The sequence below is a fragment of the Carassius gibelio genome, chromosome B11 (genome assembly GCF_023724105.1).
Source record: "Carassius gibelio isolate Cgi1373 ecotype wild population from Czech Republic chromosome B11, carGib1.2-hapl.c, whole genome shotgun sequence".
NCBI classification, from domain to species: Eukaryota; Metazoa; Chordata; class Actinopteri; order Cypriniformes; family Cyprinidae; genus Carassius; species Carassius gibelio.
This window is the reverse complement of record NC_068406.1, coordinates 24728870-24753763: the sequence shown is the minus strand read 5'-3', so window position 1 is coordinate 24753763 and position 24894 is coordinate 24728870. Positions and strand designations below refer to the sequence as shown.

At 35.9% G+C, this 24894-nt stretch overlaps 2 protein-coding genes across 3 annotated transcripts in view; one reads left to right on the top strand and one right to left on the bottom strand.

Moving 5' to 3' along the window:
• strn (striatin, calmodulin binding protein) overlaps positions 1-8077 on the bottom strand; it is a 38785-nt gene extending 30708 nt beyond the window's left edge. Inside the window, exon 1 of the mRNA XM_052568627.1 lies at positions 7716-8077. Within this exon, the coding sequence (XP_052424587.1) occupies positions 7716-7928 (213 nt within the window). The 5' untranslated portion in view covers positions 7929-8077. The remainder of the gene's footprint in view (positions 1-7715) is intronic.
• A 1829-nt stretch (positions 8078-9906) lies between these two features.
• map1lc3c (microtubule-associated protein 1 light chain 3 gamma) lies at positions 9907-11810 on the top strand. Of its 2 annotated transcripts, none has more exons than XM_052568626.1 (4): positions 9907-10012; positions 10113-10168; positions 10246-10352; positions 11330-11810. In XM_052568626.1, the coding sequence occupies exons 1-4, from the start codon at positions 9955-9957 to the stop codon at positions 11511-11513; spliced, it is 405 nt and encodes a 134-aa protein (XP_052424586.1). In that variant the 5' UTR covers positions 9907-9954; the 3' UTR covers positions 11514-11810. The 2 variants fall into 2 exon arrangements, with proteins under 2 accessions (XP_052424586.1, XP_052424585.1); XM_052568625.1 differs by having other exon boundaries at positions 9928-10012; positions 10101-10168.
• The last annotated feature ends 13084 nt before the right edge of the window (positions 11811-24894 follow it).

Here is a 24894-nt window from a genome sequence, read left to right as displayed (position 1 = left end):
CTGCCACAGGTGTGGACACAACAGTAAAAGCACCAAAACATCCCGTGGGACCCGTCACAATCCGATGAGGACGAGTTCAGATCGCCAGGAAAGTGGTTAAAAAACGCCATGGTCTAATCTCCAGCCGAGCACTAGAAAGAAAACCACCGGGGCGACATTTACATGATCAGATGAGTTTATTTACTGAGCCTAAAGAACGAAACAATGAGTCAATCACACAGCAGACGAGTCCCTGAGAAACGGCCCACTGCGAGTTATGAATGAATGAGAGAGAGAGAGAGAGAGAGAGAGAGAGAGAGAGAGAGGAGAGAGAGAGAGAGAGAGAGAGAGAGAGAGAGAGAGAGAGAGAGAGAGAGAGGGAGGGAGGGAGGGAGACACAAAGAGAGAGAGAGAGAGAGAGAGCACAAAAACAGTCTCTCGTCCCAAAATAGACGCTCATCTGGATCCCCGTACAGCACACTGCACAGGATATCCTCTAATGGTGTCTGCTGGGCAGGACACACACTACTTAGAGGGTCAATTAATGGTCTGTGTGGTCTCAATAGTGAGGATGCAGTATGGATTTACGCGTCAGGAAACTGTGGGAGGATAAGTGTGTCATCCCATTCCCTTTGAACACGTCGAACAAAACCGCCTCACCAACGCCTGAACCGCTGCTTAGCGATATCAACATTTATAGGTTTTAGCTGCGTTTGGTTGAGTCGAGCGCCCACATGCCTTCACCCTGCAGCAGAGAAATCAGCTCTGAGAGGTGTTCTGGAGAAGATGGAGATCAGCACTGCTTTCTCAGGCAAAGTCACCTTTTATAAAGATGATGACTGGTACCAGCTGAAATATTAGTCGAAAGTTAGCGAACGTTTAGATCAAGTAACAATACATTATCATAGTTAGGTTTCATGGCACTGTTAGACTGTTACATTTAATTTTTTTACTAATTTAATAATGCCATTCTGTTGGTTTTATTCGTTTTTTGAATACACTTTTGCACAATTTGTATATTTTACAATATAATATAGTATAATATAATATAATACTTGTATAAAATACCATAAAACAATATTGTATAAGAACAGAAATTGAGATACAATAAAAGCAAAAATACAAAACTTAAATATTAGGTGAAATATATTCTATTTTAATTAGAGCTAAAAAAAAAATCTGATCAAAACTGACTGAACTGTCAGTACATATAATAAACACTTAATTGCTATTTATATTTTAGATATTACAATAAACAACAATTAGACACTGATTGCACACATGGAAATCTTTATATTAATTTTTACTGACATAATTATGTTTCTAAATTCCACAATGCACCACAATTAAACTGTGGCTTTCATAAAAAAAATATTTGAAGACAGATTTATTCAGACATACAATATAGCACTACAAATAATGGTTTGTTTTGGTCCATGCATCCACTGAGAAATGGCACAGAATAAAAAAGACTAAATATTTAATACTACATTTTGTTTTTGTTCTGTTTGTATTTTTTTTTTTAAATCATTAAATTATCTATTAAATTATTAAACAAAAATATTTATAAAAATTTACTTCAAATAGTTTTTTTTACATTTTACAGTGCACAAATGAAATAAAAAAATATATCTTTTTTTTATTTAAAAGATAACGGCAATTGGTCACCTCTGAACTAAAATATAGATTTTGGGGATTTCAGAATCAAAATGAGAATCAATTTTGCTTGTCAACCCAGATCTAAAGTAAACATTTCTATAGTCTAATAATAAACAACAATTATCAAAAACATTAAACACACACACACACACACACACCTTTCAAAAGTGTGATATCTGTGAATATGATCGTACAACAAATGCAGGTTGGTTTTGTTTCACCATCAATCACATTTTCACAGCTCAAAATAGTCTAGTTCTCCTCTCGGCCCCAAAATCGGGTCATTTGCCTAAAAGCATGAGTCACAAAAGTTCACCGAGTGTCACATGACTGCCGACACTGTTTCAAAACACAGGCCTGTTTTACCAAATTCTAAAGCACCACCAAATGCATCTTTTTTCACTACAACAATCTCTTAAATATGCTTATATTTTATGCAATACCAAACAATGCAATTAATTCTAATTTTAAATGTTCTATTTTGTCTGATATGAAAGTTTTTTTTGTGTACTTGTGCATAATTGCATAGAAAGTGCAGGTAGTGTGCATGCTGAAAGTGTGCAGTGTTGGACACTTCATGCACTCAATGGTTACAGCTTTTTAATGCAACATGTATTTACTGGAGTACAGTCTACAGTAGGGCTGTAGTGGGACTTGTAAGGAGGCTGGGGATGGTGAATTGTGAAATGACACTTCCTGTCAGTCATGTGACCGTGGTGTGAGGTGCGACGCAGGGCGTTCATCCTTCACCGTTTACCTGACTCAACAGGCAGGTGCACATACTTTACAAGGACAGACTTGCTTTTACAGGCCATGAGCCATGAACACAAGCACGAAGGGTGGCGTTACTAGAGCATGCTGGGACTTAGAGCAGACACACTGGTTCTTACAGGACATGCACTTCTCCAAACGACAGCTTTTTCCAGGAGAAAGAGAAGAACAAAAATGTTTTGCGTAGTTTTAGTGAGCTTTAGTGGTCTGAGCTGAGAGCTAATTGGTTATTAGCTGGAAATCAGATCAGGTGAAGAAAGAGTTTGAAGGAGCCGATTACAGTGAGATTAGTGCATTACTTGAACCCTTCAGAAGGAAATAAAGCCATGACTGACTGAGTGAGTTCATGAGTCAATGTGGGAAACTCATGGAGCAAACCTGAGAAAGTGCACTTTTGATAACGAACACAAATCCACATCTGGATTCTATCACATGTGTAATTATAAGAGACAAAAAAAAGCTGTATTATTAATATTATCAGGCAACACAAACCTGTTTCTTGATTTGATACAATATTACTTATTTTTTTCTATTAAGAGATTTATTTCGTTATGGAAAAATGACTGTAAAAGTGTAAGGAATTCAAAAATGAAGTGTTTGTCATGTTCTGACAATAAAGAATAGTTTAACACCACAATTAATTAATCTGGTTTTTACAACTTTCTATGCCTTTAAACATTTAATCGTGATAATTATCGATATCCACTGATATTTGTAAAAAAATTATCGCCATATTCTGGAAGTATTTTTTCCATGAATTTTTCCAAAAGAGATTTAAAACAAAAAGTCTTTGATAAAGTCATGAACCAAAACAACAGGAGAAACACCACACTACATTACAATCCCATGAAGCACTGAGAATCACATTAATTGCATTAAAAATTAAAAAAAAATATTAAAATATTAATTTTAATTTAAGTTATCTGTTTTATTTATAAAAACTAAATTTTAAGTTAATTGAAAAATATTAATATGCATATATATAATTTAATATTTAAGTAATTTGAGTAACTCTATAATTTTGAAAACTGATGGGATTAATTTGCGGTCCTTCATGGCAGTGGAGCTTTGTTAACTGCAAATATCTGATCATTTCAAAATTTCTGTAAAGCATTGTGGGTAATGTAGTTTTTCTCCATTAATTCTTACTAAAATAAGTTGAATCAGTGAGAACAGATATGAGCATATACAATCGATTAACAACCTCAGAGCTGACAACAAGTCTGTCTTTAAAGTTTTATCAGATATTCTTAAAAATCTATGTTTTATGGTGAAAATTAATAAAGTTTTTACTTTCAAAACTTTTATTTTTTAGTCATTGTGAGTCAAACTTCAGCACAACAGAACCAAAAGTTTTCAAATGCAACTCTTTCCAGAGATTTAGCCTGCAGCGCTCTATAATTCCCTTCCTCACATAAAATACACTTCTATGCAATATGCATATTAGTTTATTTCAAAAACATTATTATACGACTCCAAATAAACCAGGTTTCTGAACAAACTGAAACTTGGCTACATGAAGTAAAGGGGCTTGTTAGCTACGTCTGTGTCTGCCCCTAGAGCAACCCGAAATATCTGCTTTGTGTTTAGATGCAGTAAAGCAAAACTTTCAATTTACTGCCGTCATAAAATCATGAGTTGCATCAAATTTTGCAGCCTTCTCAAAACTGCACTAGATACCAGATAATAGGGAAAACACGGTGAAATGAACATGCAAATATGTAGTAAAATGAGTAGTGTGTGCCAGAAAATGGACGTTCAGATGCTCGTAAACCTTCCAAAGTAATGACCTGCGAGTCACACGGCAGTCTGACATCACTGCTGTTCCCACACACACACACACACACACACACACACACACACACACACACACACACTACTGCAGTCAAAACACAGTGACACCTGAATTGAAACATCCTCCATCACCACAAACAAATCAAAACACGTCAACATCATTCAATGAAGACACGTTTCTTGTCAACATCAACCAATTCAGTGGCATTTAGTGTTGTTATTAATAGTTTGATTTTATATTTTATTTCAGTTTTTAGTAAGTTTCTAATCAAGATTAAGATTTCAGGTTTTGTGTGTTTTTTTAAGAGTCTTAGTCATTATATAATGACTACATACTGAGTTCAATGCAGTGTTATTTCAGCATTATTCATGTAGTAGTGCTGTCAAAATTGCATCCAAAATAAAAGTTTGTGTTTCCATGAGCTTAGGCTACTTGACCATCCTTCGACCCGTCCCTTGTTGAGCGGAGCGCTGAATTGCAAATGAAAGTCATGTGACCTAAAGGGCTAGTCGAAATCCACAAACACCCCTCTCTGGTCAAGCCTGGCATTCCCTTTTCACAGCCGAGGGCACGACGCACACAGAAAGAGCGAGCATCAGCAGTATGAGTCACCAACATCAGCTTATAAAACTCAACAGCTTCTGTTCTGTCCTGCTTCAAACCAACACACTGCCTACACACTCGCACACACTGTTGCACGCTCGTTTGTGATGCTAATGGCCTCTAATTTCACGCCGCGGCATCTTGTTCTTCAGGTAGCAGGAGCCTATGCACAAACGGAGTGAATTATATTCCTTTCAACCGATTGTCAAGGTGCCCGAGGGTGATTTCGACACATGCCGGTCGGCCTCTCCTACACGCCATCGCCCACACAGAGCAGGCACGCCGGTTACGAAAGGAGAGAAACATCAGTCAGGATCTCTTCAGATAGACGCTGCCTTCTAGGGATGCAAGACGCATCCGCACCGAGTGCAGAAGAACATGCTAATGTCAAAATGTTGTGATGTCAGTCCATTCACAATAGACTGATAAACGCTCACATGCTAATTTGCATGTAAACTAGAGTGCACTCCTTGGTCAAAATGCCATTAAAGAGAGTTAAGGCTGCTCTGTGCCTGCACAGAATTCAGTGTAAAGATGCAATGCTGCATAAAAGCCAGACTAAACCCAGCTCTGATCCACCTCAGTATAGAAGCACACCGCTGTTTAAATGCATTCATGCTCTGAGCCAGCATTAACAACACCTACAGTAAATGCCACTTCAGAGGCGCTTCTGTGCCATCTTTGCAGTGTAAAGTTGACAGGTATTAACAGCTCACTTCTGAGGTAGAAACTAGGTTATGTCTTAACTGAGTTAAGGCTGTTCAACGATTGTTAAAACTTCAGTATAAAACACAATGCAGCATAAAAGCCTGCTCTGATCCACCTCAGTTTTATTTGTTGTGTAAATGCATTCATGCCAGCTCTGAGCCAGCATTAAACAGACGCCTAAATTGAATCAATTAATCACATCCTTTGCAATTTAGCAAACACTAGCCCACACTAGAATCTCTGTAAAAGACAGTGTTTTACAGTTTCAAAATTAATCATTTTTTTAGTTTTCCCAGCTCTGATCTGGGTAATGGAAACCAGCCTGGTCAAGCGGGTTCATCTGTCAAATGGCCAGCACAGTTTCCGCTCACATTTTCTGTTTGTCCTTCATAATAAAACATGCATGGAGCAACAGTACAGACGTCTGGATAAACCAGCCATAAATGCCAAAGATATTCCCACAGCATTCATTAACCAAACGCTGCCCTTCAGGACTAAATATCTCATCTCAGTCACACAGAAGTGCACTTCAAGGACGTACGAGTGGTAAAGCGTGACATTGCACAAGGGTACGCAGAGGTTCGGTCAAAATACAACGCAAATATTCAACAGTAAGCGATTCACCAGAACAGGGTTATTATAGTAAACTAAAACTAATACCACACATACAAAAAAAATTAAACATTTTCATTACTTGAAATATTTGAATTTAAATGATATTAATATATGAGTGAAACCATTAACTTTTTATTTTTTCTTTAAGCTAGTTGCCAACATTTCTTATTTTCAGTTACACATCAGTTAACTAGACAGCGTACACTAGATAGTCACCAGAGGAGTGTCCAGTGTTGAAGGACTTCCTCATAGTTGTGAAGATCGAGTGTCGAGAAGCAGATAATGCAGACGGACGCCTTTGACCCCTAATGTGACGTCATCGACCCCTAATGTGACATCATCACGAGAAATCAGACACAAACGAGAAACACGATGCAGTAGAGCACCCAAAAACACCAAACCCACGTCTGTGTCACTTTATATTTCCATTACACAGTCGAAATCAAGATGCTAGGATTTACTTTAGGGCCATTCATTTTTTTATTCATCATTTTCATGACAATTAATGTCTGGATGCTTTCATTTTGAGTTTGCAATTCTCTGTTACGATTATTATTAATCATCACTGTGCGAAATCATGACAAGACATAGTATATTTTTTTAAAAATAGCAAAATTAATTAATTGCATTTACGTTTAGTCATTTAGCAGATGCTGTTTTTATCCAAAGTGACTTACAAATGAGGACAATGGAAGCAATCAAAATCAAGGAGAGTCTCAGTCTGCTTAATTAACGCAATACACGTAGCAAGATTTGTATTAAAACTGTTTAATAAATATCGTGCGAGAAGAGCGTTCACGTTGAAAATTCCAAAATGTTGCACTTAAATAACTGACAAAACAAAATGTGGAATGTTAAAACTAAACTGTCAAAGGTTTAATTATGTAAGGAAGTGGGAGGGGCTATCAGACTCTGATTATGAATGACAAAATATCCTTATATAATACATACACTACATTTTTGAGTACATAGTGCATAAGTACACAGTGTATAGTGTGTCATTTGAGACACAGCTCTATTTTTTTTTAAGAAAACAAACAAGTTAGTAAATGACACACACACACACACACATATATATATATATATATATATATATATCAGTATTTAATATGCATTTATATATTCTGTGTGTAACGTTACATATGTATAAATGTATATGCGCGCACACACACACACACACAAATGGTGTTCCAAATCGACCCGATTTTCTTTATGCAAAATACATATTTATCATTTGCATATAAGACAACACAAACTTAAATTCAAACGTAAATTACGCGCACGTCTCTCGAATTTAAGGAATGCAAAGAATGTGCAAGCAGAACTCTAAATTGTCAGAACCCTAAATCTCACATCTACACGGCCTGCTCGTATTACAAAACCCAAAACACGGGATATTATTATTTTGAGTGGCAGATGAACTGGATGGAGTTACAGCGTGGAGGAGAGAAACTGCGGTGACTGCAGGGTCGCGTGTGACGTCAGCGCGCGAGAGAACAACAAGCCCAGAAATGTCTGATTCTGACTTTTGGCGGACAGCGTTCAAAACACCTCAGAAAATAACGGTCGGAAAAAGGCGCGTTACCTGCAGTTCGGCTCGTTCCACCTCCCACTGCGCCCGTTCCACCTCGAACCGGGCCCACTCGTGCTGCAGAAAGTGTAAAATCCCCGGGATACTGTACTGAGCGCGGGCCATTTCTCCGCCACCGTCGCCCGGTTGAGGCGCTTTCGCTCCGCCGGGAAGAACCGAGTTGTTGTTGTTGTTGAAGAACACACCGGGGCCCGCCTGCTCGTCCATGGCTAGGCCGGGAATCGGAGGTCTGATCGACCAAACGGACGTTGGATTTCGTCCGAGAACGGAGAACGGGAAACGGGGCGAGCGCTCGACTCACCGCGCGCTGCTGCTGCTGTCACTTCATGACGTTTCCGCTAACGCTGGTCGAGTCGCGAATGAATCATTCGTGTGAGCCGATTCGCTGTTCCGAACTAATTGAACCGAACTAATTGAACCGATCAGCGTAGTGGAATTAAATAAACATCTGACTAATATCCTTACATGGATTCGGACTATGGATGGCAAAATGACTGAAATTTAAAAGTATATATAGTTTGAAATATATAAATACATCATTAAATACATAAATAAATGCATAAATAAACAAACGAACAAATTTATGTATTTATTATTCATTCATCAATTTCCTCCACATTACTCCATGTCGTGCTGAAAACTGTAACCCTGCAAACTGAAATGTGGAGCAAATAAATAAGTAAATAATTATATGGAGAAAATAAATAATTAAACAATAAATTAATATATATGAGAGTGAATTAATAAATATTTCTTAAATTATTTAAAATAAATTGTTTACATTTTTTGCTCAAATTTTAATACATGTATAAGATGTAAAAACATCACTAAAATATTATTTTTAATGATCTAGGCTATTTCACTTTAGTACTTATATCACAATTTATTTTAATTGTATTGAAAATAATTTATGTGCATGTTAGCATATTCTGAAATCATTTTTTTGATGTGTTAATTTAAGTATACTTATTTTATAATTATATTTTATTTTGTATGCTTTATTTTATTTGTATATAATTATACATTTTCATTCATATTTTGAATTTATGTTTATTTGATATTTTCATTTTAATTTTAATTAAAGTTTTAATAAGAAGTAACCAAAAATATTTTTGAATGATTTAAGATTGTAATGGTTTATTTTTTTTAACTATTGCAGTATTCTGTGTTGTCTTTCAAAAGCGGTCTTTAAACTTTCAGGTGTAATGTTGAAAACAACAACACATTTGGAAATATTTTTGAGCAGTTAGGAAATGTATAACATAACTTTTTCAGAAGTCAGAAAGAGCTTTATTGCCAAATATGCTTGCACATACAAGGAATTTTTTTACTGTCTCAATGATGCCTTTAAAGATTCGACTCGTTCGAACGAGCCAATTTGTTCAAATGAATCGCGCTTCTTAAGGCTGGCTTCCGCTCATTTCACGCCCACAAGCAGGTCAACAGATCGCTGCCAGCACGAAACGCTCTGATTGGACAGAACGAACAACTCGTAATGTGAACGGCCAATCATAAGCGAGTGCGCTGAGCATCCTGGGACTTGTAGTTCGGCTGCGTTTTATCCTTTTCACGTTCTCATTCCGAGTTAATTGTTTATTGTTTGACTAGCTGTTAGCAATTATGCAAAAACACCACACCAGCTAAGTAAAACACTATTTGAAGACGAATGAAATTCCCCATTATGATAAATAAATACATGAATACAAATTAAACAGTTTTTTTTGACAATGAATAAAAGAACGCAGGTTATGCATGCATCAACATAATAAATAGTCAAGCAAATGCTTGTGTCATAATTTCACAATAGATTCATTTGTTTAAGTGGTCTTGTCATGCACAACCTGTTATACAACCCAACAATACAAACCTCTGTTTTAAACACCCATGTGTCTATTTCTAAGAAGGTGAAACCCGTGAACAGCACAAAGATCCATTCAGAGCCTCATTTACCTGCGACATTGTAGGAATGTGTATCTTCACGCTCATGATCCAGGCTAAAGTTAGCAGTTAGCAAGCTATGTGTAGACAAAAACACATTACATAATTAAAAATAATTTAACCTTACACATGCAAACATCAACACTTTGTATTATTCTTTATTTTAATCGGTTGGTTTCATTATTATTAAATCGTGACGCGGGCAGCGCACGCGGCGTGACGTCACGGCCGGCTCAGTATTTAATTGTGCGCTTCGGGGTTAATTAGTGCGCGCGGGTCAGATGTGCGACACAACATGCCTCCACTGGAGAAAACACAGCATCCCAAACCGTTCAAACTGAGGAAGAGTTTAGGTATGTGTTTTTATATCACACTCTCGACTCTCTGATGACATGCTGTGAAATCAAAACAATTATCTTTGCTTTTATTTTTGTGATATTGATCACCGATCAGCTACGAGGAAACAAGAGGTGCAGGGAATCCGAACTAAGTTTCCGACTAAGATCCCGGTAAGAGTCTCCCGGTTCTGATCTCGGTTCCTCTCTCAGCGGCTGTGGGGGTTAATGTGTGTGTGTGTGTGTTTCAGGTGATCATCGAGAGATATCAGAAGGAGAAGTTCTTACCTCCGCTGGATAAGACCAAGTTCCTCGTGCCTCAGGAGCTCACCATGAGTCAGTTCGTGACCATCATCAGGTCTGTCATCAAACCTGGGCCAACTGGGTGTTGAAACAAGTTTAATAACTTTATTGCTCTCCAAACAAGCCTTTATTTCATTTTAAGGGTTGCAAAGGTGTTTTCTTTTCTTTCTTTTTTTTTCATAAAAAAATGGAAATTTGTTTAATTGTTTTGTGTGTATGTTTCATAAAATTATTAAATGCAGTTGTTTTTATGGATATGAAAAATTCATATAAAATTTTATAGGTTTTAAAATATTCGTTTTTGCATTCATAAGGATTAAGAAGTATATTTAGTAATTAGAATTGAATACTTTTTAAAAATCTATGATTGTGACTCTTAATGTGTGTCGTTCTTCACATCCATAAAAAAAATATGAATTAGTTATAACTAAGTTTTATTGTATTCAGAATCTGTGAATGCTAAATTATTTAATTCATTTGTAGATCTTAATAGATGTTCCTATTCATGGAATGCCAAAATAAAATTGCATACAATTATGATTTTTTTTTATTTTTATTTTTTTTATAGATTTTCATAAAATAAAAAAATAAAACTATTGCGTAATGAATGTGGAAATTTTTTTTTTTTTATTTATTTTTTTTGTAATTTCACATTCATGGAATGTCATAATATTAGTGCATTTAATTATGAATGTGTAACTTTTTTTTTTTTTAATTTTCATAAAATAACAAAATATGACTTAATATTCTGTGTGTGTATATATATATATATATATTTTTTTTTTTTTTTTCACATTAATGGAGTGTCATATGCGTCCATATAAATAATGGATGTGAAACTTATAGCTCTGCACTATATGCATGCAGAATTCTCAGATGATGGAGCGTATAATCCTGGTTGTGTGTACTTCATGCATGTCTGGCACCGCACTAGTGTTTGAAGGGGGCTCATGGGAACAGCCGAGGGGTCAGCTGATCGTCACCCGGCTGGATTAAACTCTTTCTCACGCTGTGTCTGATCTGGTTTCTCAGGAATCGAATGACCCTGATGCCCAGTCAAGCTTTCTACCTGCTGATCAATAACTCCGGCATCGCCAGCATGTCTCTGACCATGGCTCAGCTCTATAAGGACCATAAAGATGAGGACGGCTTCCTCTACATGACGTACGCGTCACAGGAGATGTTTGGACACTGTTATAATGATGAGAACCGGTGACGTGTGTCCAGATGCTGTCGGGGGGGTCTGGCAGGTCCAAGAGGTCTCATTCACTTCATCGAACTGTGATTTAAATATTTAAGTCTTTGTATATTGTTAGCTTTTTAGATATACTATACTTTTCTAATGTATGTTTTAACTTGAGTAATAAAATGTTTAATTGCTGCATCGGTCACAAGAGGGAGACGTCTGTTCATTCATGTGCTGCAGAAGCTCCTCCTAAATCTGGCTGTCAATCAATCATTGATTAATCATGTGGTGATGGAAAATAAAGGAGATTGTTTGCTTGATGCTGCACACCGTTGCATTTGTGTTTTTTGGTAGGTGTAAATCTGACTGCTTAAAGATTGGAAGTTTACTTCTGTGATTAACCCACTATTTTAATGACACTTTGACCTATTTCTTAATACTTCGGTTACAAAAATAATCCATGCGTAACAGCATCTGTGTGGGCTAAACTGTGCATCGTTCATCATTGCTTTGGCACAAAATGCATTCACTGATTACATGAGACACAAACCTCCAGACGCTTTTATCCAAAGCAATCAAAACCAACAAAGGCGCAATTAAATACAGTAGCAAGGGCTTTTTGTTTTAATATGAAAATGTAAAAAGTGTAAGAACCCTGCATGTTGTGGCACACTGAAGAAGAGTTTAAAGCTGAAGTGTTTTGGTAGTTTCAGCAGTTGTTAAAGCATCGTCCTGCAGGTGGCGCTCTTGTGCTGCGAACGGCTCCTGTGTTCAGAGACTAACTCTCTTTCTCCTGTGGCCATATTTAAAGATTTAGAAGTGAATTCACTTCGTAGGAGCAGAAGGGGTTCATTTAATTGGGGTGTCTCTGGTAATGAGGAGTATTTAGCTGCGGATGCTGGAGGATGTAGATCAGGGATGCTCTGATCGCAGAAGCACATCTCTCTCTGAACAGTGTTTACAGTGAATGCTTTTCTTTTTAAAAGCACCATTTTTATATTTGGTTGATGTTCGTTGACTGACTCTAGTAAATGTGAAGGTCTTGAACAGACTCTTTCTTTCTCTGTGTGTGTGTTGTTTATCTGGTTAATGAATCATGCTAATTAGAAGCAGCTCTGAGATTCAGTTTTGAAAGTGTCTATTTTCATGAATATTTAATCATAAACAGCACAAACAGCATCTCGGTGACCTCTGACCTCTGTCACACACTGGCTCGTGCTCAAATCAGAGGACAGCAGGACACATTAATAATTCACCCGTACTCTTCAGGAAACACAGTGACATCAACGCTCCCAGCATGCATCAGCGAGCGGGTCAGGTGACCTCAGATATATTCTTCTAACATGAATCTCATTGGCAGCAGATGAATGAATGTTTTATAACGCTCCCTGGAGGTCTGTAGGAAGAACACATGATTCTTTAATGTGATGAGCTCCATCAGCTCCTGCTTTCAGTGCTTCCTGTCGTCTGGGATGTGTTGTGAGGGGTTTCGCTTCACAATTAGCACACAACATCATTAAGAACAAAACAGTCATCATCAAGTGTGTGGTTCTTTTGAAGCCTCTCTCTCGGTTTATTTTACTCCTCAGAATGAGTGAATTTTACTGTTTTATGGCAAACTGAGATAAAAACGGTTCACTTTCGATCTTTCAATTTAAGGATTGCAACTTTATTTCACTCTACTCGGTGCAATCACAATAAAGGAATATAAATCTAAGTTATGTGCATCACTGTTTATGGTGTATTACATAACGAGTGTGTATGTGTGTGTGTGTGTGTGTGGGGGGTGGGGGGGTGGGGGGCGGGGTGTGGTCAGGTCTAAACTAAAAACTAGATTTTCCCATTTTCACATAAAATAACACATTTTTAATAAAATTAAATATTTTCATATTTATAAATTCTGTTTATATATAATAATATATATGATTTTATACATAACAAATAATGAAACATAACAATCTATAATGAAAAATAATAGGCTGTAAGTTATTTTATATATGGTTCAAATTTGATATAAGGATAGGACATGATGTGTGGCCATTTGTGAAGTGAGTAGTGAACAAACTCACAGACACACACACACACACACACACACACACATTCACTCTCACTTTCTCTCTCTCCCTCTCTGTCTCTCTACCACTCTCTGTCTCTCTCTCTCTCTCTCTCACACACACACACACTCTCTCTCTCTCTCTCTCTCACACACACACACACACTTTCTCTCTCTCTCTCTCTCTCTCTCTCACACACACACACACACTCTCTCTCTCTCTCACACACACACTCTCTCTCTCTCTCTCTCTCTCTCTCTCTCTCTCTCTCACACACACACACACACACACACACACACTCTCTCTCTCTCTCTCTCTCTGAGTCTGTAGGTGGCAGTGTTGATCCAGCGAAACATACTCCTGAAGGTATAAACATCTCTGTCTGACTCCAGTCTGACATCAGCTTTCAGCAGACATTGTCTTACTATTGGGAGCTGACTGGCTCTGGATTACTTTCTATTGGAGAAAGCATAATGGTCAACTTGGATCTCGTGTGTCTAAGTAACCAATCACTTTACAGCCTTGACATCACAGAGTTGTGCGACACTCGATCATTATTTACGGATCCCATCAGGAATGAATGAGAAGTGCAATATACCGAATCCCACCTGGCTTTTTTTTTCGGTGTAAACTTTGAAAATAGCTCAATCCAAAAGTATTGTTTAGTGTAAAACACTTTGAAGATTAGCAAACTGGTTGTCGATTTATTAAATTGTGAGCCGTTTCCTCTAAAAAGCTGTTTACTCAGCATAGTGAAGCCTCTCCACCATTGACATCCATCTATAAAAATGGCCTCTGGTTTCCTTTCCATTAGCATTAGCCATTACGCTTTCTTTGACTAAAGGTTGCAAAGATGCCTTCTAGTGGCTTTGGGCACTGTTTCGAACATGATGACTTCATAGGAGACCTGCGAGTGTGTTTTCAGGAAAACCATGTCTGACCCCTGACCTCCTTTATTGAGATCATGTGAACAAGCAAGAAGAAAAAAAAAAAAAAAAAAGTCATGGGGAAGAAAATGAGGTCAGACAGAAGATGAAGGGAACTGGAGTGATTTCTGAGCCGTTAACAGTGCAGACGCTCTCAGTGGAGCATCACATGATCAGAGGTGTGTGGAAGTCAAGAGCATTGCAACCTTCACCGCTTGTGTCCTTGAGCTCCAGCCAAACTGTCAGCAACAAATAAAAATCATAGCCATACATACCTACCGAAGCCTGTCAAAAATCACCAACCCATACCTACCAAAGCCTGTTTTTGCAACAGAATAACATTTTCTATGAAATGTTAAATATAAATGGAAATGCAAAATATAAACTCACAATTCTTACTCTAAAACAATTCTGAGCTTATCCTGAGCTCTGAGTTTATATCTCTTAACTCTGAGTTTATATCTCATAATTCTGAGTTTATATCTCCTAACTCTCAGTTTATATATCTTAATTCTGAGTTTATATCTCATAATTCTGAGTTTATATCTCTTAACTCTTAGTTTATATCTCGTAACTCTGAGTTTATATCTCTTAACTCAGAGTTTATATCTCGTAATTCTGAGTTTATATCTTGTAACTCTGAGTTTATATCCCGTAATTCTGAGTTTATATCTCTTAACTCTGAGTTTATATCTCGTAATTCTGAGTTTATATCTCTTAACTCTGAGTTTATATCTCGTAATTCTGAGTTTATATCTCGTAACTCTGAGTTTATATCTCTTAACTCTGAGTTTATATCTCTTAATTCTGAGTTTATAGCTCATAATTCTGAGTTTATATCTCTTAACTCTGAGTTTATATCTTGTAACTCTGAGTTTATATCTCGTAATTCTGAGTTTATATCTCTTAACTCTGAGTTTATATCTCTTAACTCTGAGTTTATATCTGGTAATTCTGAGTTTATATCTTGTAACTCTGAGTTTATATCTCGTAATTCTGAGTTTATATCTCGTAACTCTGAGTTTATATCTTGTAACTCTGAGTTTATATCTCTTAACTCTGAGTTTATATCTCGTAATTCTGAGTTTATATCTCATAATTCTGAGTTTATATCTCTTAACTCTTGATTTTATATCTCGTAATTCTGAGTTTATATCTCATAATTCTGAGTTTATGTCTCTTAACTCTTGATTTTATATCTCGTAATTCTGAGTTTATATCTCATAATTCGAAGTTTGTATCTCGCAATTCTGAGTTTATATCTCGTAATTCGGAGTTTATATCTCATAATTCGGAATTTATATCTCGTAATTCTGAGTTTATATCTCTTAATTCTGAGTTAATATCTCATAATTCGGAGTTTATATCTCATAATTCGGAGTTTATATCTCTTAATTCTGAGTTTATATCTCATAATTCGGAGTTTATATCTCTTAATTCTGAGTTTATATCTCATAATTCGGAGTTTATATCTCACAATTCTGAGTTTATATCTCTTAATTCACTACTTTTTTCCAAAAACTAACTGAGTTAATAACTGAATTACTCTATAATGAAAGTAACTCGTTACCAGGGAAGAGTAACTATTTTCATTACTGTAAAAAAAAAAATTTGTAAACAAAGTTGAAATGAGTAGAACAGACAGGTGTTCGTACATAACTTTCTATATTTATTGCACGTCAACAGACAGCAAGAGTTTGAACCTGCACTTCAAGTATTTTCTTTGTAATAAAATTGTTTTTGGCCACTAGCTTTGTAGATGCATGTGTCGTTGTGAGATGCTTCGTTAAATTGGAGTTGCTTACAATGGATGTGGACAAAGGATTCACTCCTGGACATAATGTACACATTACATGTACGTTCTTGCCTTTGACCTCAATGAATTTGAAGTAGTGCTTATATCTCCATCTTCAAAATGCCAACTTTTCATAGGATTGGTCCTGACTCGCCATCTATGCCGCGAATCTCTATTTAGCTGTTGCGTGTGTGTGTGAAGCCGCTGGCGCGTGTGCTGGCATGTGTGTAAAAACACTGGCTCTGATTGGATACCATGAAACACATGACTCTGCCTTAGCCAATCATAATCGCTTATCTCGTTATTAACCCACCTCCTCACTAGCTGTGTGAGCCAGGGGTGCGTTCGGCACTTCGGATTATACAGTTTATTCAATCAATGCATAGTAATGCACCGCATTTAACGCCCAGTAATGTTAACGGCGTTGTAACGACGGGAAAAGTAATTAGTTAGATTACCCCGTTACTGAAAAAATAACGTCGTTACCTAACACAGTTCTTTTAAACGGCGTTGTTCCAAACACTGATTCTGAGTTTATATCTCAACTCTGTTTATATCTCATAATTCTGAGTTTACATTTTGTTTTTCTATGTTAATATCTCTTAATTCTGTTTACATCTCACAAATCAAATTTCTTTATCTCGTAATTCTGAGTTTATATTTCATAATTAAATTTTTTTTATCTTGTAATTCTGAGTTTATATCTCTTAATTCTGAGTTTGTATCTTAATTCTGAGTTTATATCTCGTAATTCTGAGTTTATATCTCGTAATTCTGAGTTTATATCTCTTAACTCTGAGTTTATATCTCGTAACTCTGAGTTTATATCTCGTAATTCTGAGTTTATATCTCTTAACTCTGAGTTTATATCTCGTAATTCTGAGTTTATATCTCGTAATTCTGAGTTTATATCTCTTAACTCTGAGTTTATATCTCGTAACTCTGAGTTTATATCTCGTAACTCTGAGTTTATATCTCGTAACTCTGAGTTTATATCTCGTAACTCTGAGTTTATATCTCGTAATTCTGAGTTTATATCTCGTAATTCTGAGTTTATATCTCGTAACTCTGAGTTTATATCTCGTAACTCTGAGTTTATATCTCGTAATTCTGAGTTTATATCTAGTAATTCTGAGTTTATATCTCTTAACTCTGAGTTTATATCTCGTAATTCTGAGTTTATATCTCTTAACTCTGAGTTTATATCTCATAATTCAAATTTCTTTATCTTGTAATACTGAGTTTATATCTTGTAATTCAATTTTTTTGGGGGGTTTATAAAAATTCTTAGTTTATATCTCAGACAGATAAAAAAGTTATTATAGATTATTATTTTTATCATTATTAAAAATACAAAAAATCATATATTAATAATAATAATAATTATTAATATTACTACTACTACTAATATTGTATAATTATTGTCATAAAGATAACTAAACATTTTCTTAAACAAAAAACTAACTGTATGGCCATCAAACCCACAGTGATGAATATTGTTTCCTTAAGAATGATATACTGTACAGAGACGGTCAAAATAAGACCAGTGGCCTGTAGCACACAACAAGATGAACAAACTCAGAGTTGCAGAGGAAGTTTTGAGTTGACAAAACCCAATAAAGCCAACCTGCTTTAGATCAAGTTTACCAGGCTTACAACGTTCGATGTAAACTTTATCTTTCAACTCAGAGTTTGAATCAGAGATTGCAATTAACTGTGGAGCACGTTGTGGAACTGTGGAACAATTGTCTCTAAAATTCGAAATGCTTTAATTTGGAGCGAGAGAAATGGGGGAGTGGCTTCATTGCATCAGATACATGTCATTTTGCTCACAGCTGATTGGTCCAGTTTGGGTTTGCGATTTATAACCCAGAATAAAGCCTGCTCTGCATTAGGGTAACCATGTAGCGTAAGGTACCATGATGACAAAACCTGCTCAAAACCAACCCACCTTCCTGAGCCCAAAAACTCAAGAGCATTGTGTTTTTAGAGGAGAGGACATAGGAGCTTCAATCTCACAGTATCCGTTTCTCCTGGCTTTAACCGATGATGTCATGCACATCCCATGAGGCCATTCTTCTGTTCCACCATCACCTCAATTATTTACAGTGTTTAATTGAATCTGTCGAAGCAGAGAGAGACTCCGGTGATGCCCGGTGAAACCGTATCCTCTCTCATCAATGATTGATTCTGTGATTGCGCATGCGCAGGATCTCTCACCCGAGCCAAACACAAACAGAAATGCAGGAAAACTTGCACATGCACACACAAACTCAAGCGCTAACTAACTAACAAACAAATGCAAACAAATATCTGTTCTGTGCTGTCCTGATTTTACCTCGACCTCCAACAATATGAAACTATTTCTCAGATTTTAACATTAAATGGATATATATACAGTTAGTTCTGTCAACTTCTAAACACCGCGGAAGGGGTTAAAAAGCGGGAGAGATCAGTGATGTCAGCTGAAGGCAAAGTCATTTCAGAAGTGATTATACAACGAAAATAAACACTTTTCTCGGATTGCATTCACTATTTAAATCTTTAAAATGTGTATATTATGCATAATAAACATTTTAAATGCACATATATAGGCTAATTAGTTTTGTCAACTTATAAACACTATTATTAAATTATTACCTTGATTTTGAAATGCTAGAAGGGTTAGTTTTGTTAACTTTGTAACACTATTGAAATGTTTTGCAAACATGTGGGGTTAAAAAATTACGTCAGCTGAAAATTATTTTTGAAGTGCTTATACAATGAAAATAAATAACACACACACACACACACACACACACACATATACTATATTTGAAATGCATTTATTTAAATATTAAGTGCATGTATTGTAAACGGTATAATTTATTAACATAAGTGTTAAATGAAATGTGATAAATTTATTAACAAATAAAATATAACAAAACAAACATTAACATGAATGCAATGTAACAAATGTATTAATATGAATAAATAAAATGTTACATATTTATCATATTAACTAAATATATATATATCTTTTTTGTCTTTGCAGTGCATACTGTTGCACCAAGTTCATTCTCTAAAAAGAAGACACTTTGATATAAATATTGCATTCAGTACTGAAAATAATGTTTGAATCTAATTTAAAAATTGCATTGTTAACATCAAGCCTGTGCTTCAAATGAAACACTATTCAGTTACATATTTTCTATGCTATAGTGTTGTTATTGCAGGCGGACACGTTTGATAATGCACAGATGCATGCAATCAAGCTTACACATCTAGTTTTGCATTCATGGAGTGTGTGTTTTGGACCTTCGAAGGCATCTGTTTATGTGCGTTGGCAGCTCATGTGTTTTTGAACACAGTTTGAATGTTTGCTCGAGTGTGAACAGCTGAAAAGACCAACTAAAGCTCAAATGCTTTCTGCTTTGTGTGGAAGTCTGTCAGAAATAACCTCTTACACAGTCAGGAGTAACAGAGGCCTGAGGGGCACGTGTGTGTGTGTGTGTGTGTGCGTGTGTGTGTGTGTGTGTGTGTGTGTGTGTGTGTGCGTGTGTGTGTGTGTGTGGTTTAAAGCTTAGGGGGATTTAAGAGTAGTGTGTTTTCAGGAAATTGTAAGTTTATGGTTCGCCCTCCCTCTAAAAATCGAATTTACAAAATTTAGTCTTTAGTTTTTTTGTATTTAACTGTTGCAGACAGCATATCACATTTATTTAGTTATTTATTTATACATTTATTTATTTATACATTTGTTTCCTACCATTTTACATTTTGTTTGCTTGTTTATTTACTTTAATACATTAGTATGTTTGTTAAATTATCCATTTATTTATTTAAATGTATTTATGAATATATTTGTTACATTTTATTTATTTATATGAATATGTTTGTTTATTTATTACACTACTGTAATTGCATTTATTATTCTATATATTTGTGTTTATAAATCTGTTGTCAACATATGCAATTTAAATTGAAATAATATATACATATGCATAATATATGCATTAAAAGGTGAAATCTATTAAATAATTCATTATTTTTTAACCTTTCATGCTCATAAAAGCAATATAATAGTGTTGAAATGTTTACTAAACTATGCATTCTCTTCATGCTTGGAAAACAATATAATAATGTTTAAAAGTTGACAAAAATAATTCTATAGATGCACTTAAAATGAAAATAATAAATGCATTTAAAACATATATGTAACTGATCGTTAATATAATAATTAATAGTAGTATCAAATATAATTAAAGTACAAATTAAAGAAAAATACTATTTTAGTCGTTTCACTTCCAAACTTCACCATTAATTGCTATTTCTTTGTAATTATTGGTGAAATTTACTATAGTCATTTCTGAGTGAATATTGTTTTTAAGGAATTGTTTTGTTTAGTATCGAACTGCCTTTGCTGTAAAGCATAACATACAACACTTTAATGTCTTAAAGTGGCGTCTAGGAAGGCAGCTCTGTAGGTTTTTGTAAACTGTATTCGGGAAGGTTAGAGAAAGGGCTGGTTACTCACTCTGGGCTGCTCGACCGCTCTACTCTCCATTAATGGTAACTGGAGCTTATCCGAAGTGCATGAAGGGTCAGGCTTTTCAACAGACCACAACACAGAGCCGACTGTAATCTGGATCCCTGAGCTGAGAGAGAGAGAGAGAGAGAGACAGAGAGAGAGAGAGTGAGAGAGAGAGAGCGAGAGAGAGAGAGAGAGAGAGAGAGAGAGAGAGAGAGAGAGAGAGAGAGACACAGAGAGAGAGAGAGAGACAGAGAGAGAGAGAGAGAGAGAGGGAGGATTACAGGACCCCTGTGTTTATATATGACATATCCCTCCAGATGAAGTCCATTTCCTCCAATGTTCACTTTTATTGTGTTGCAGGTCAATTTGTGCACGATATTTAAACTGCTTGAAACATTTTCCCTCATTTAGGCTCATGAATGTCACTTAAATGTGTTAGGAAAGGCATTACAAATTTGGATGACTATAACTATGTTTATTAATAATTAAAATGTAAAAAATGTAAATGCGATTTTTAAACTGCTTGAATTATTTCTTCTTGAAATTTAATGACTTTTTATCATCTAGGGTCATGAATGCGTTCCTAAGTTTTGAGATATTAATATGTTTGGAAATGCAGATTTGAGTGATTATGATACAATTGTGTTCATAAATAATTATAATAAAAACAAACAATGCTGTTATAAAAAAAAAATTCTTCTTGATATTTTGTGTCTTTTTCCTCATTTAGGCTCATGAATGTGACACTAAGTTTTGGACGTATGAATGTGTTTTAGAAAGGCAGATTTGAGTGAATACATTGATGTTGTGGGTAACTGAGCTCCATTGGTCTCCATGCAATTAGCCCAAAATCTATATTTAGACAAAAAGCAGAGCCACAGATAAATAAACCTTGGTTGTAGCGTCTCATGAACTAAAAATGAGAATTTAAGACTCAAAATTGAAGACTCGTCGTTTTCTCAATGCTCATAGAAAGAATTTGCCATTTATCAGGCAGAAACTCTGTAAAAGGATGTTTTTGGTTTGTTGTTTTTTGTCTGTGAGGCTAATTTTGAACATTAAAATCTGTGGGTCAAACTGAGGGGACATATTTTTTGTCGAGTCTCTGACAAGCTACAGAGAGGTTTTATGTTTTTACATGACTCTTTGGTAAATGCATGGAAACCGATGGCACAGCACAAACAGACTCTGAGAACCACTTTTGAGTTCTGATGGATCACTCCTGAGTCTTAAACCAAGCAGAAACTGCTCTTTCTGTGACGTCTCAATACTGAATGACAGAATCCATGCGTGAAAGGTCATGTCCCGCTAGGTAATCTTAGCTAATGGAAACGCTTCAGGCGCGGTGAATCAATAAACTCCTGCCGAGTCACCATCAGCCATCGGCAGCTTCCTGGAAAACTCTTTCTCCAAGAAAACACGATCCTACCGAGAACACAGATGAAAATACACAACTGTGAGCAAACCGACCTCGGGCAGTAAACCGCTGACCCAGTGACCCTTGACCTCCGTCTCTATTCTGCTCATTCCTAAAGCTTCACTAATCTGATTTAATCTCAGTCGTCTCTAAAACAATCGATTGTGCTGTCAGTCACAACAAATCTGTCTCCACACTTTGTGAAAGATAGACCCAACGGTAGGACTGTATACTGATAGGCCTCTCCACTGAAGTGCCTTTGCACTGGTTAAAATACTTTAATTCCACTGGGGGCGCTATTGGCCTACTTCTAATAAAATGAAAGTAAAATACACAAATAACATTTAGATTGTGTTTCTGATTAAATATAGCATTAATTGGTGTTATAGAATCATGAGAATGTTTTGATTTAAAGGTCAGAAGCTATAGCTGACATAAATGTAAAAGAAAATGAGGAACATGACGCTGAAGACTGGAGCAATGATCCTGAAATAAAGTAAAGTTTAACAGATATTCACATAGAAAACTTTTAAATAACAATAGTTTTTCACAAGTTTGACTCTATTTGTATTTGATCAAATAAATGCAGGTGAGCAGAAGAGAGTTCTTTCAGAAACAGCGTGATTATATATATATATATATATGAAAACATCACTAATAATTATTTCGCCTCTTGGCTGCGGTCTACATCAAGCGAGATGAACCCGAAGCGATAAGACGCAAAGCGCCATCCGATACCTTGTGAACGGAACAGCTCTCCAACTCTCTTTGTGCTGTTGCAATGCATTCTGGGAGGTTTGTGGGTGGGAGGGTTGAGTTTGGAAGTCGTTGTGTGAGGGGTCCAGGGATCCCGGCCAACATCGTCTGACAAGAAACATTTGTTTCTGGTTTGGCCGGCGAGCTTGAAGGAGTCGAGCGGATACTAGTGCTTCTCCGGTTACAGGATCTGTCCCGTTTTGTAACGATCCAAACGGTGAGGAATTGTAGAGCTTGAAAAAGCCCAAAAACCCCAAAACCGAGCCATTACTGACTGAAAAAGCAGCCTCATGGGAAGCTTCTGGCTTGACGGATGGGTTCAGGGCCAAAGCAGACAATATTTAGCAGCAAATGATGTTCCCTTTCGAGCGAAGGAGCGCAGAAACTGCATGGAAATGATTTCTTGGAGAAGTGCGTGAATTAAATTAATGCTTGTGTGATTGCAGTCTGTTTCATGGAGACACAAATGTCTGGCCCATGCACAATGCATTATGATTTCTGCACACGTGTGCTCCATATGCAGTCCGGGAGGTTGTTTCTAGAAATACATAAAGAATAGAAAGGTTAATATGGATTTTCTTTGGACAAATCTGGCTTCAATATGTCACGAGCGACCGTTGCTCTAAATTTAACCCCCGGTTGGTTTATAAAGTGTGTAATGTTTGTTGAAATAGTCACCAAGTGTGCATTTATTGGATTAAAAAAACAGTAATTAAAAATGTCATGATGAAGAAACCTCATATATACACACTACTGTTTCTGAAAGCTCTCATGTGCTCAGCAGGACTGCTTTTATTTGATCAAAAATACAGTAAAAATTATTTTTATTTAAAACAGTTGTTTTTATGTTAATATCTGTTAAAGTGTAATTTATTTCTGTGATGCTCCGCTGTATTTTCAGCATCATTCCTCCAGTCTTCAGTGTCACATGATCTTCAGAAATCATGAAAATATGATGATTTACTGCTCAAGAAACATTTCTGATTATATCAAATTTAAAAAAAGTTATTTTGTCATTTTTCACGTTTGTTTGATGCATGAAAAGTTCAAAAGTCCAGTATTTATTTGAAAAGTATTATTTTGTAACATAAAAAATGCCTTTCCTATCACTAATTGAATGCCTCCTTGCTGAATAAAAGTATTAATTTCTTAAAAATCTCTCTGGTCTTACACAAGAAAGCGATGCGACAAACAAAAATATCACATGTTTTCATGCTTTGGTTGATTATAATTGGTCGGTTTAGTTTATAACTAGTGCTCAACCATAACCACACTGCGCTCTCTTTATAATCAACCAAACTGCTGTGCTGATTATAATCCACTGACTATAACTCTCATTCATTTTTCTTCTCCACACTTTCTATTTTTGTCTGTGTGTTGATGTATTATGTGTTTCATCACTCTCTCTGTTATTATAACGAAGGTGTGTGTGTGTGAGAGAGAGGGTGTGTGATAGATGAAAGCATGTCAGTTACACAACTTCTTCCTCCTGCTCTGCTTTCTGTCCGAGAAGAGAAAAAATACAAAGACAGTCGGAGTCCCTGAGGACTTGCCTCTCGTCCAATCAGAGCGCAGGACCACCACCATGACAACGGGTTACTAAGCAGAATCTCCTGACAGCAGGAATGTCATCACGTCTCTCTGCCCTCATTAATCAAGAAACCTGCAGTAGACACAACAATATTTGCATCATAAAATGTTATATGTATATTTAATGCATGAGTTATTAAATCACAAATAATGTATAGAATATAATGTGTGCAGAAAATATTTGTAATTATACAATTATATAATGATTTTTAAATATTTAATAAATTTTTTAATAATTTTATATTAAATCAAAAAATATATTTTTTAATAATTTTGGCAAATCACTGAGTTTGAGTCTCATGGTTTATGAACAAACAACATGTGTAAACACATACATATGTATATATATATATATATATATAT

Bases quoted from the DNA above. Each gene is read 5' to 3' on its own strand.
- map1lc3c (XM_052568625.1), top strand. From the start codon at position 9,955: ATGCCTCCACTGGAGAAAACACAGCATCCCAAACCGTTCAAACTGAGG. The intron at 10,013-10,100 runs GTATGTGTTTTT...TTTGTGATATTG, and splicing joins CAAACTGAGGAAGAGTTTAG to ATCACCGATCAGCTACGAGG. The intron at 10,353-11,329 runs GTCTGTCATCAA...CTGGTTTCTCAG, and splicing joins CAGTTCGTGACCATCATCAG to GAATCGAATGACCCTGATGC.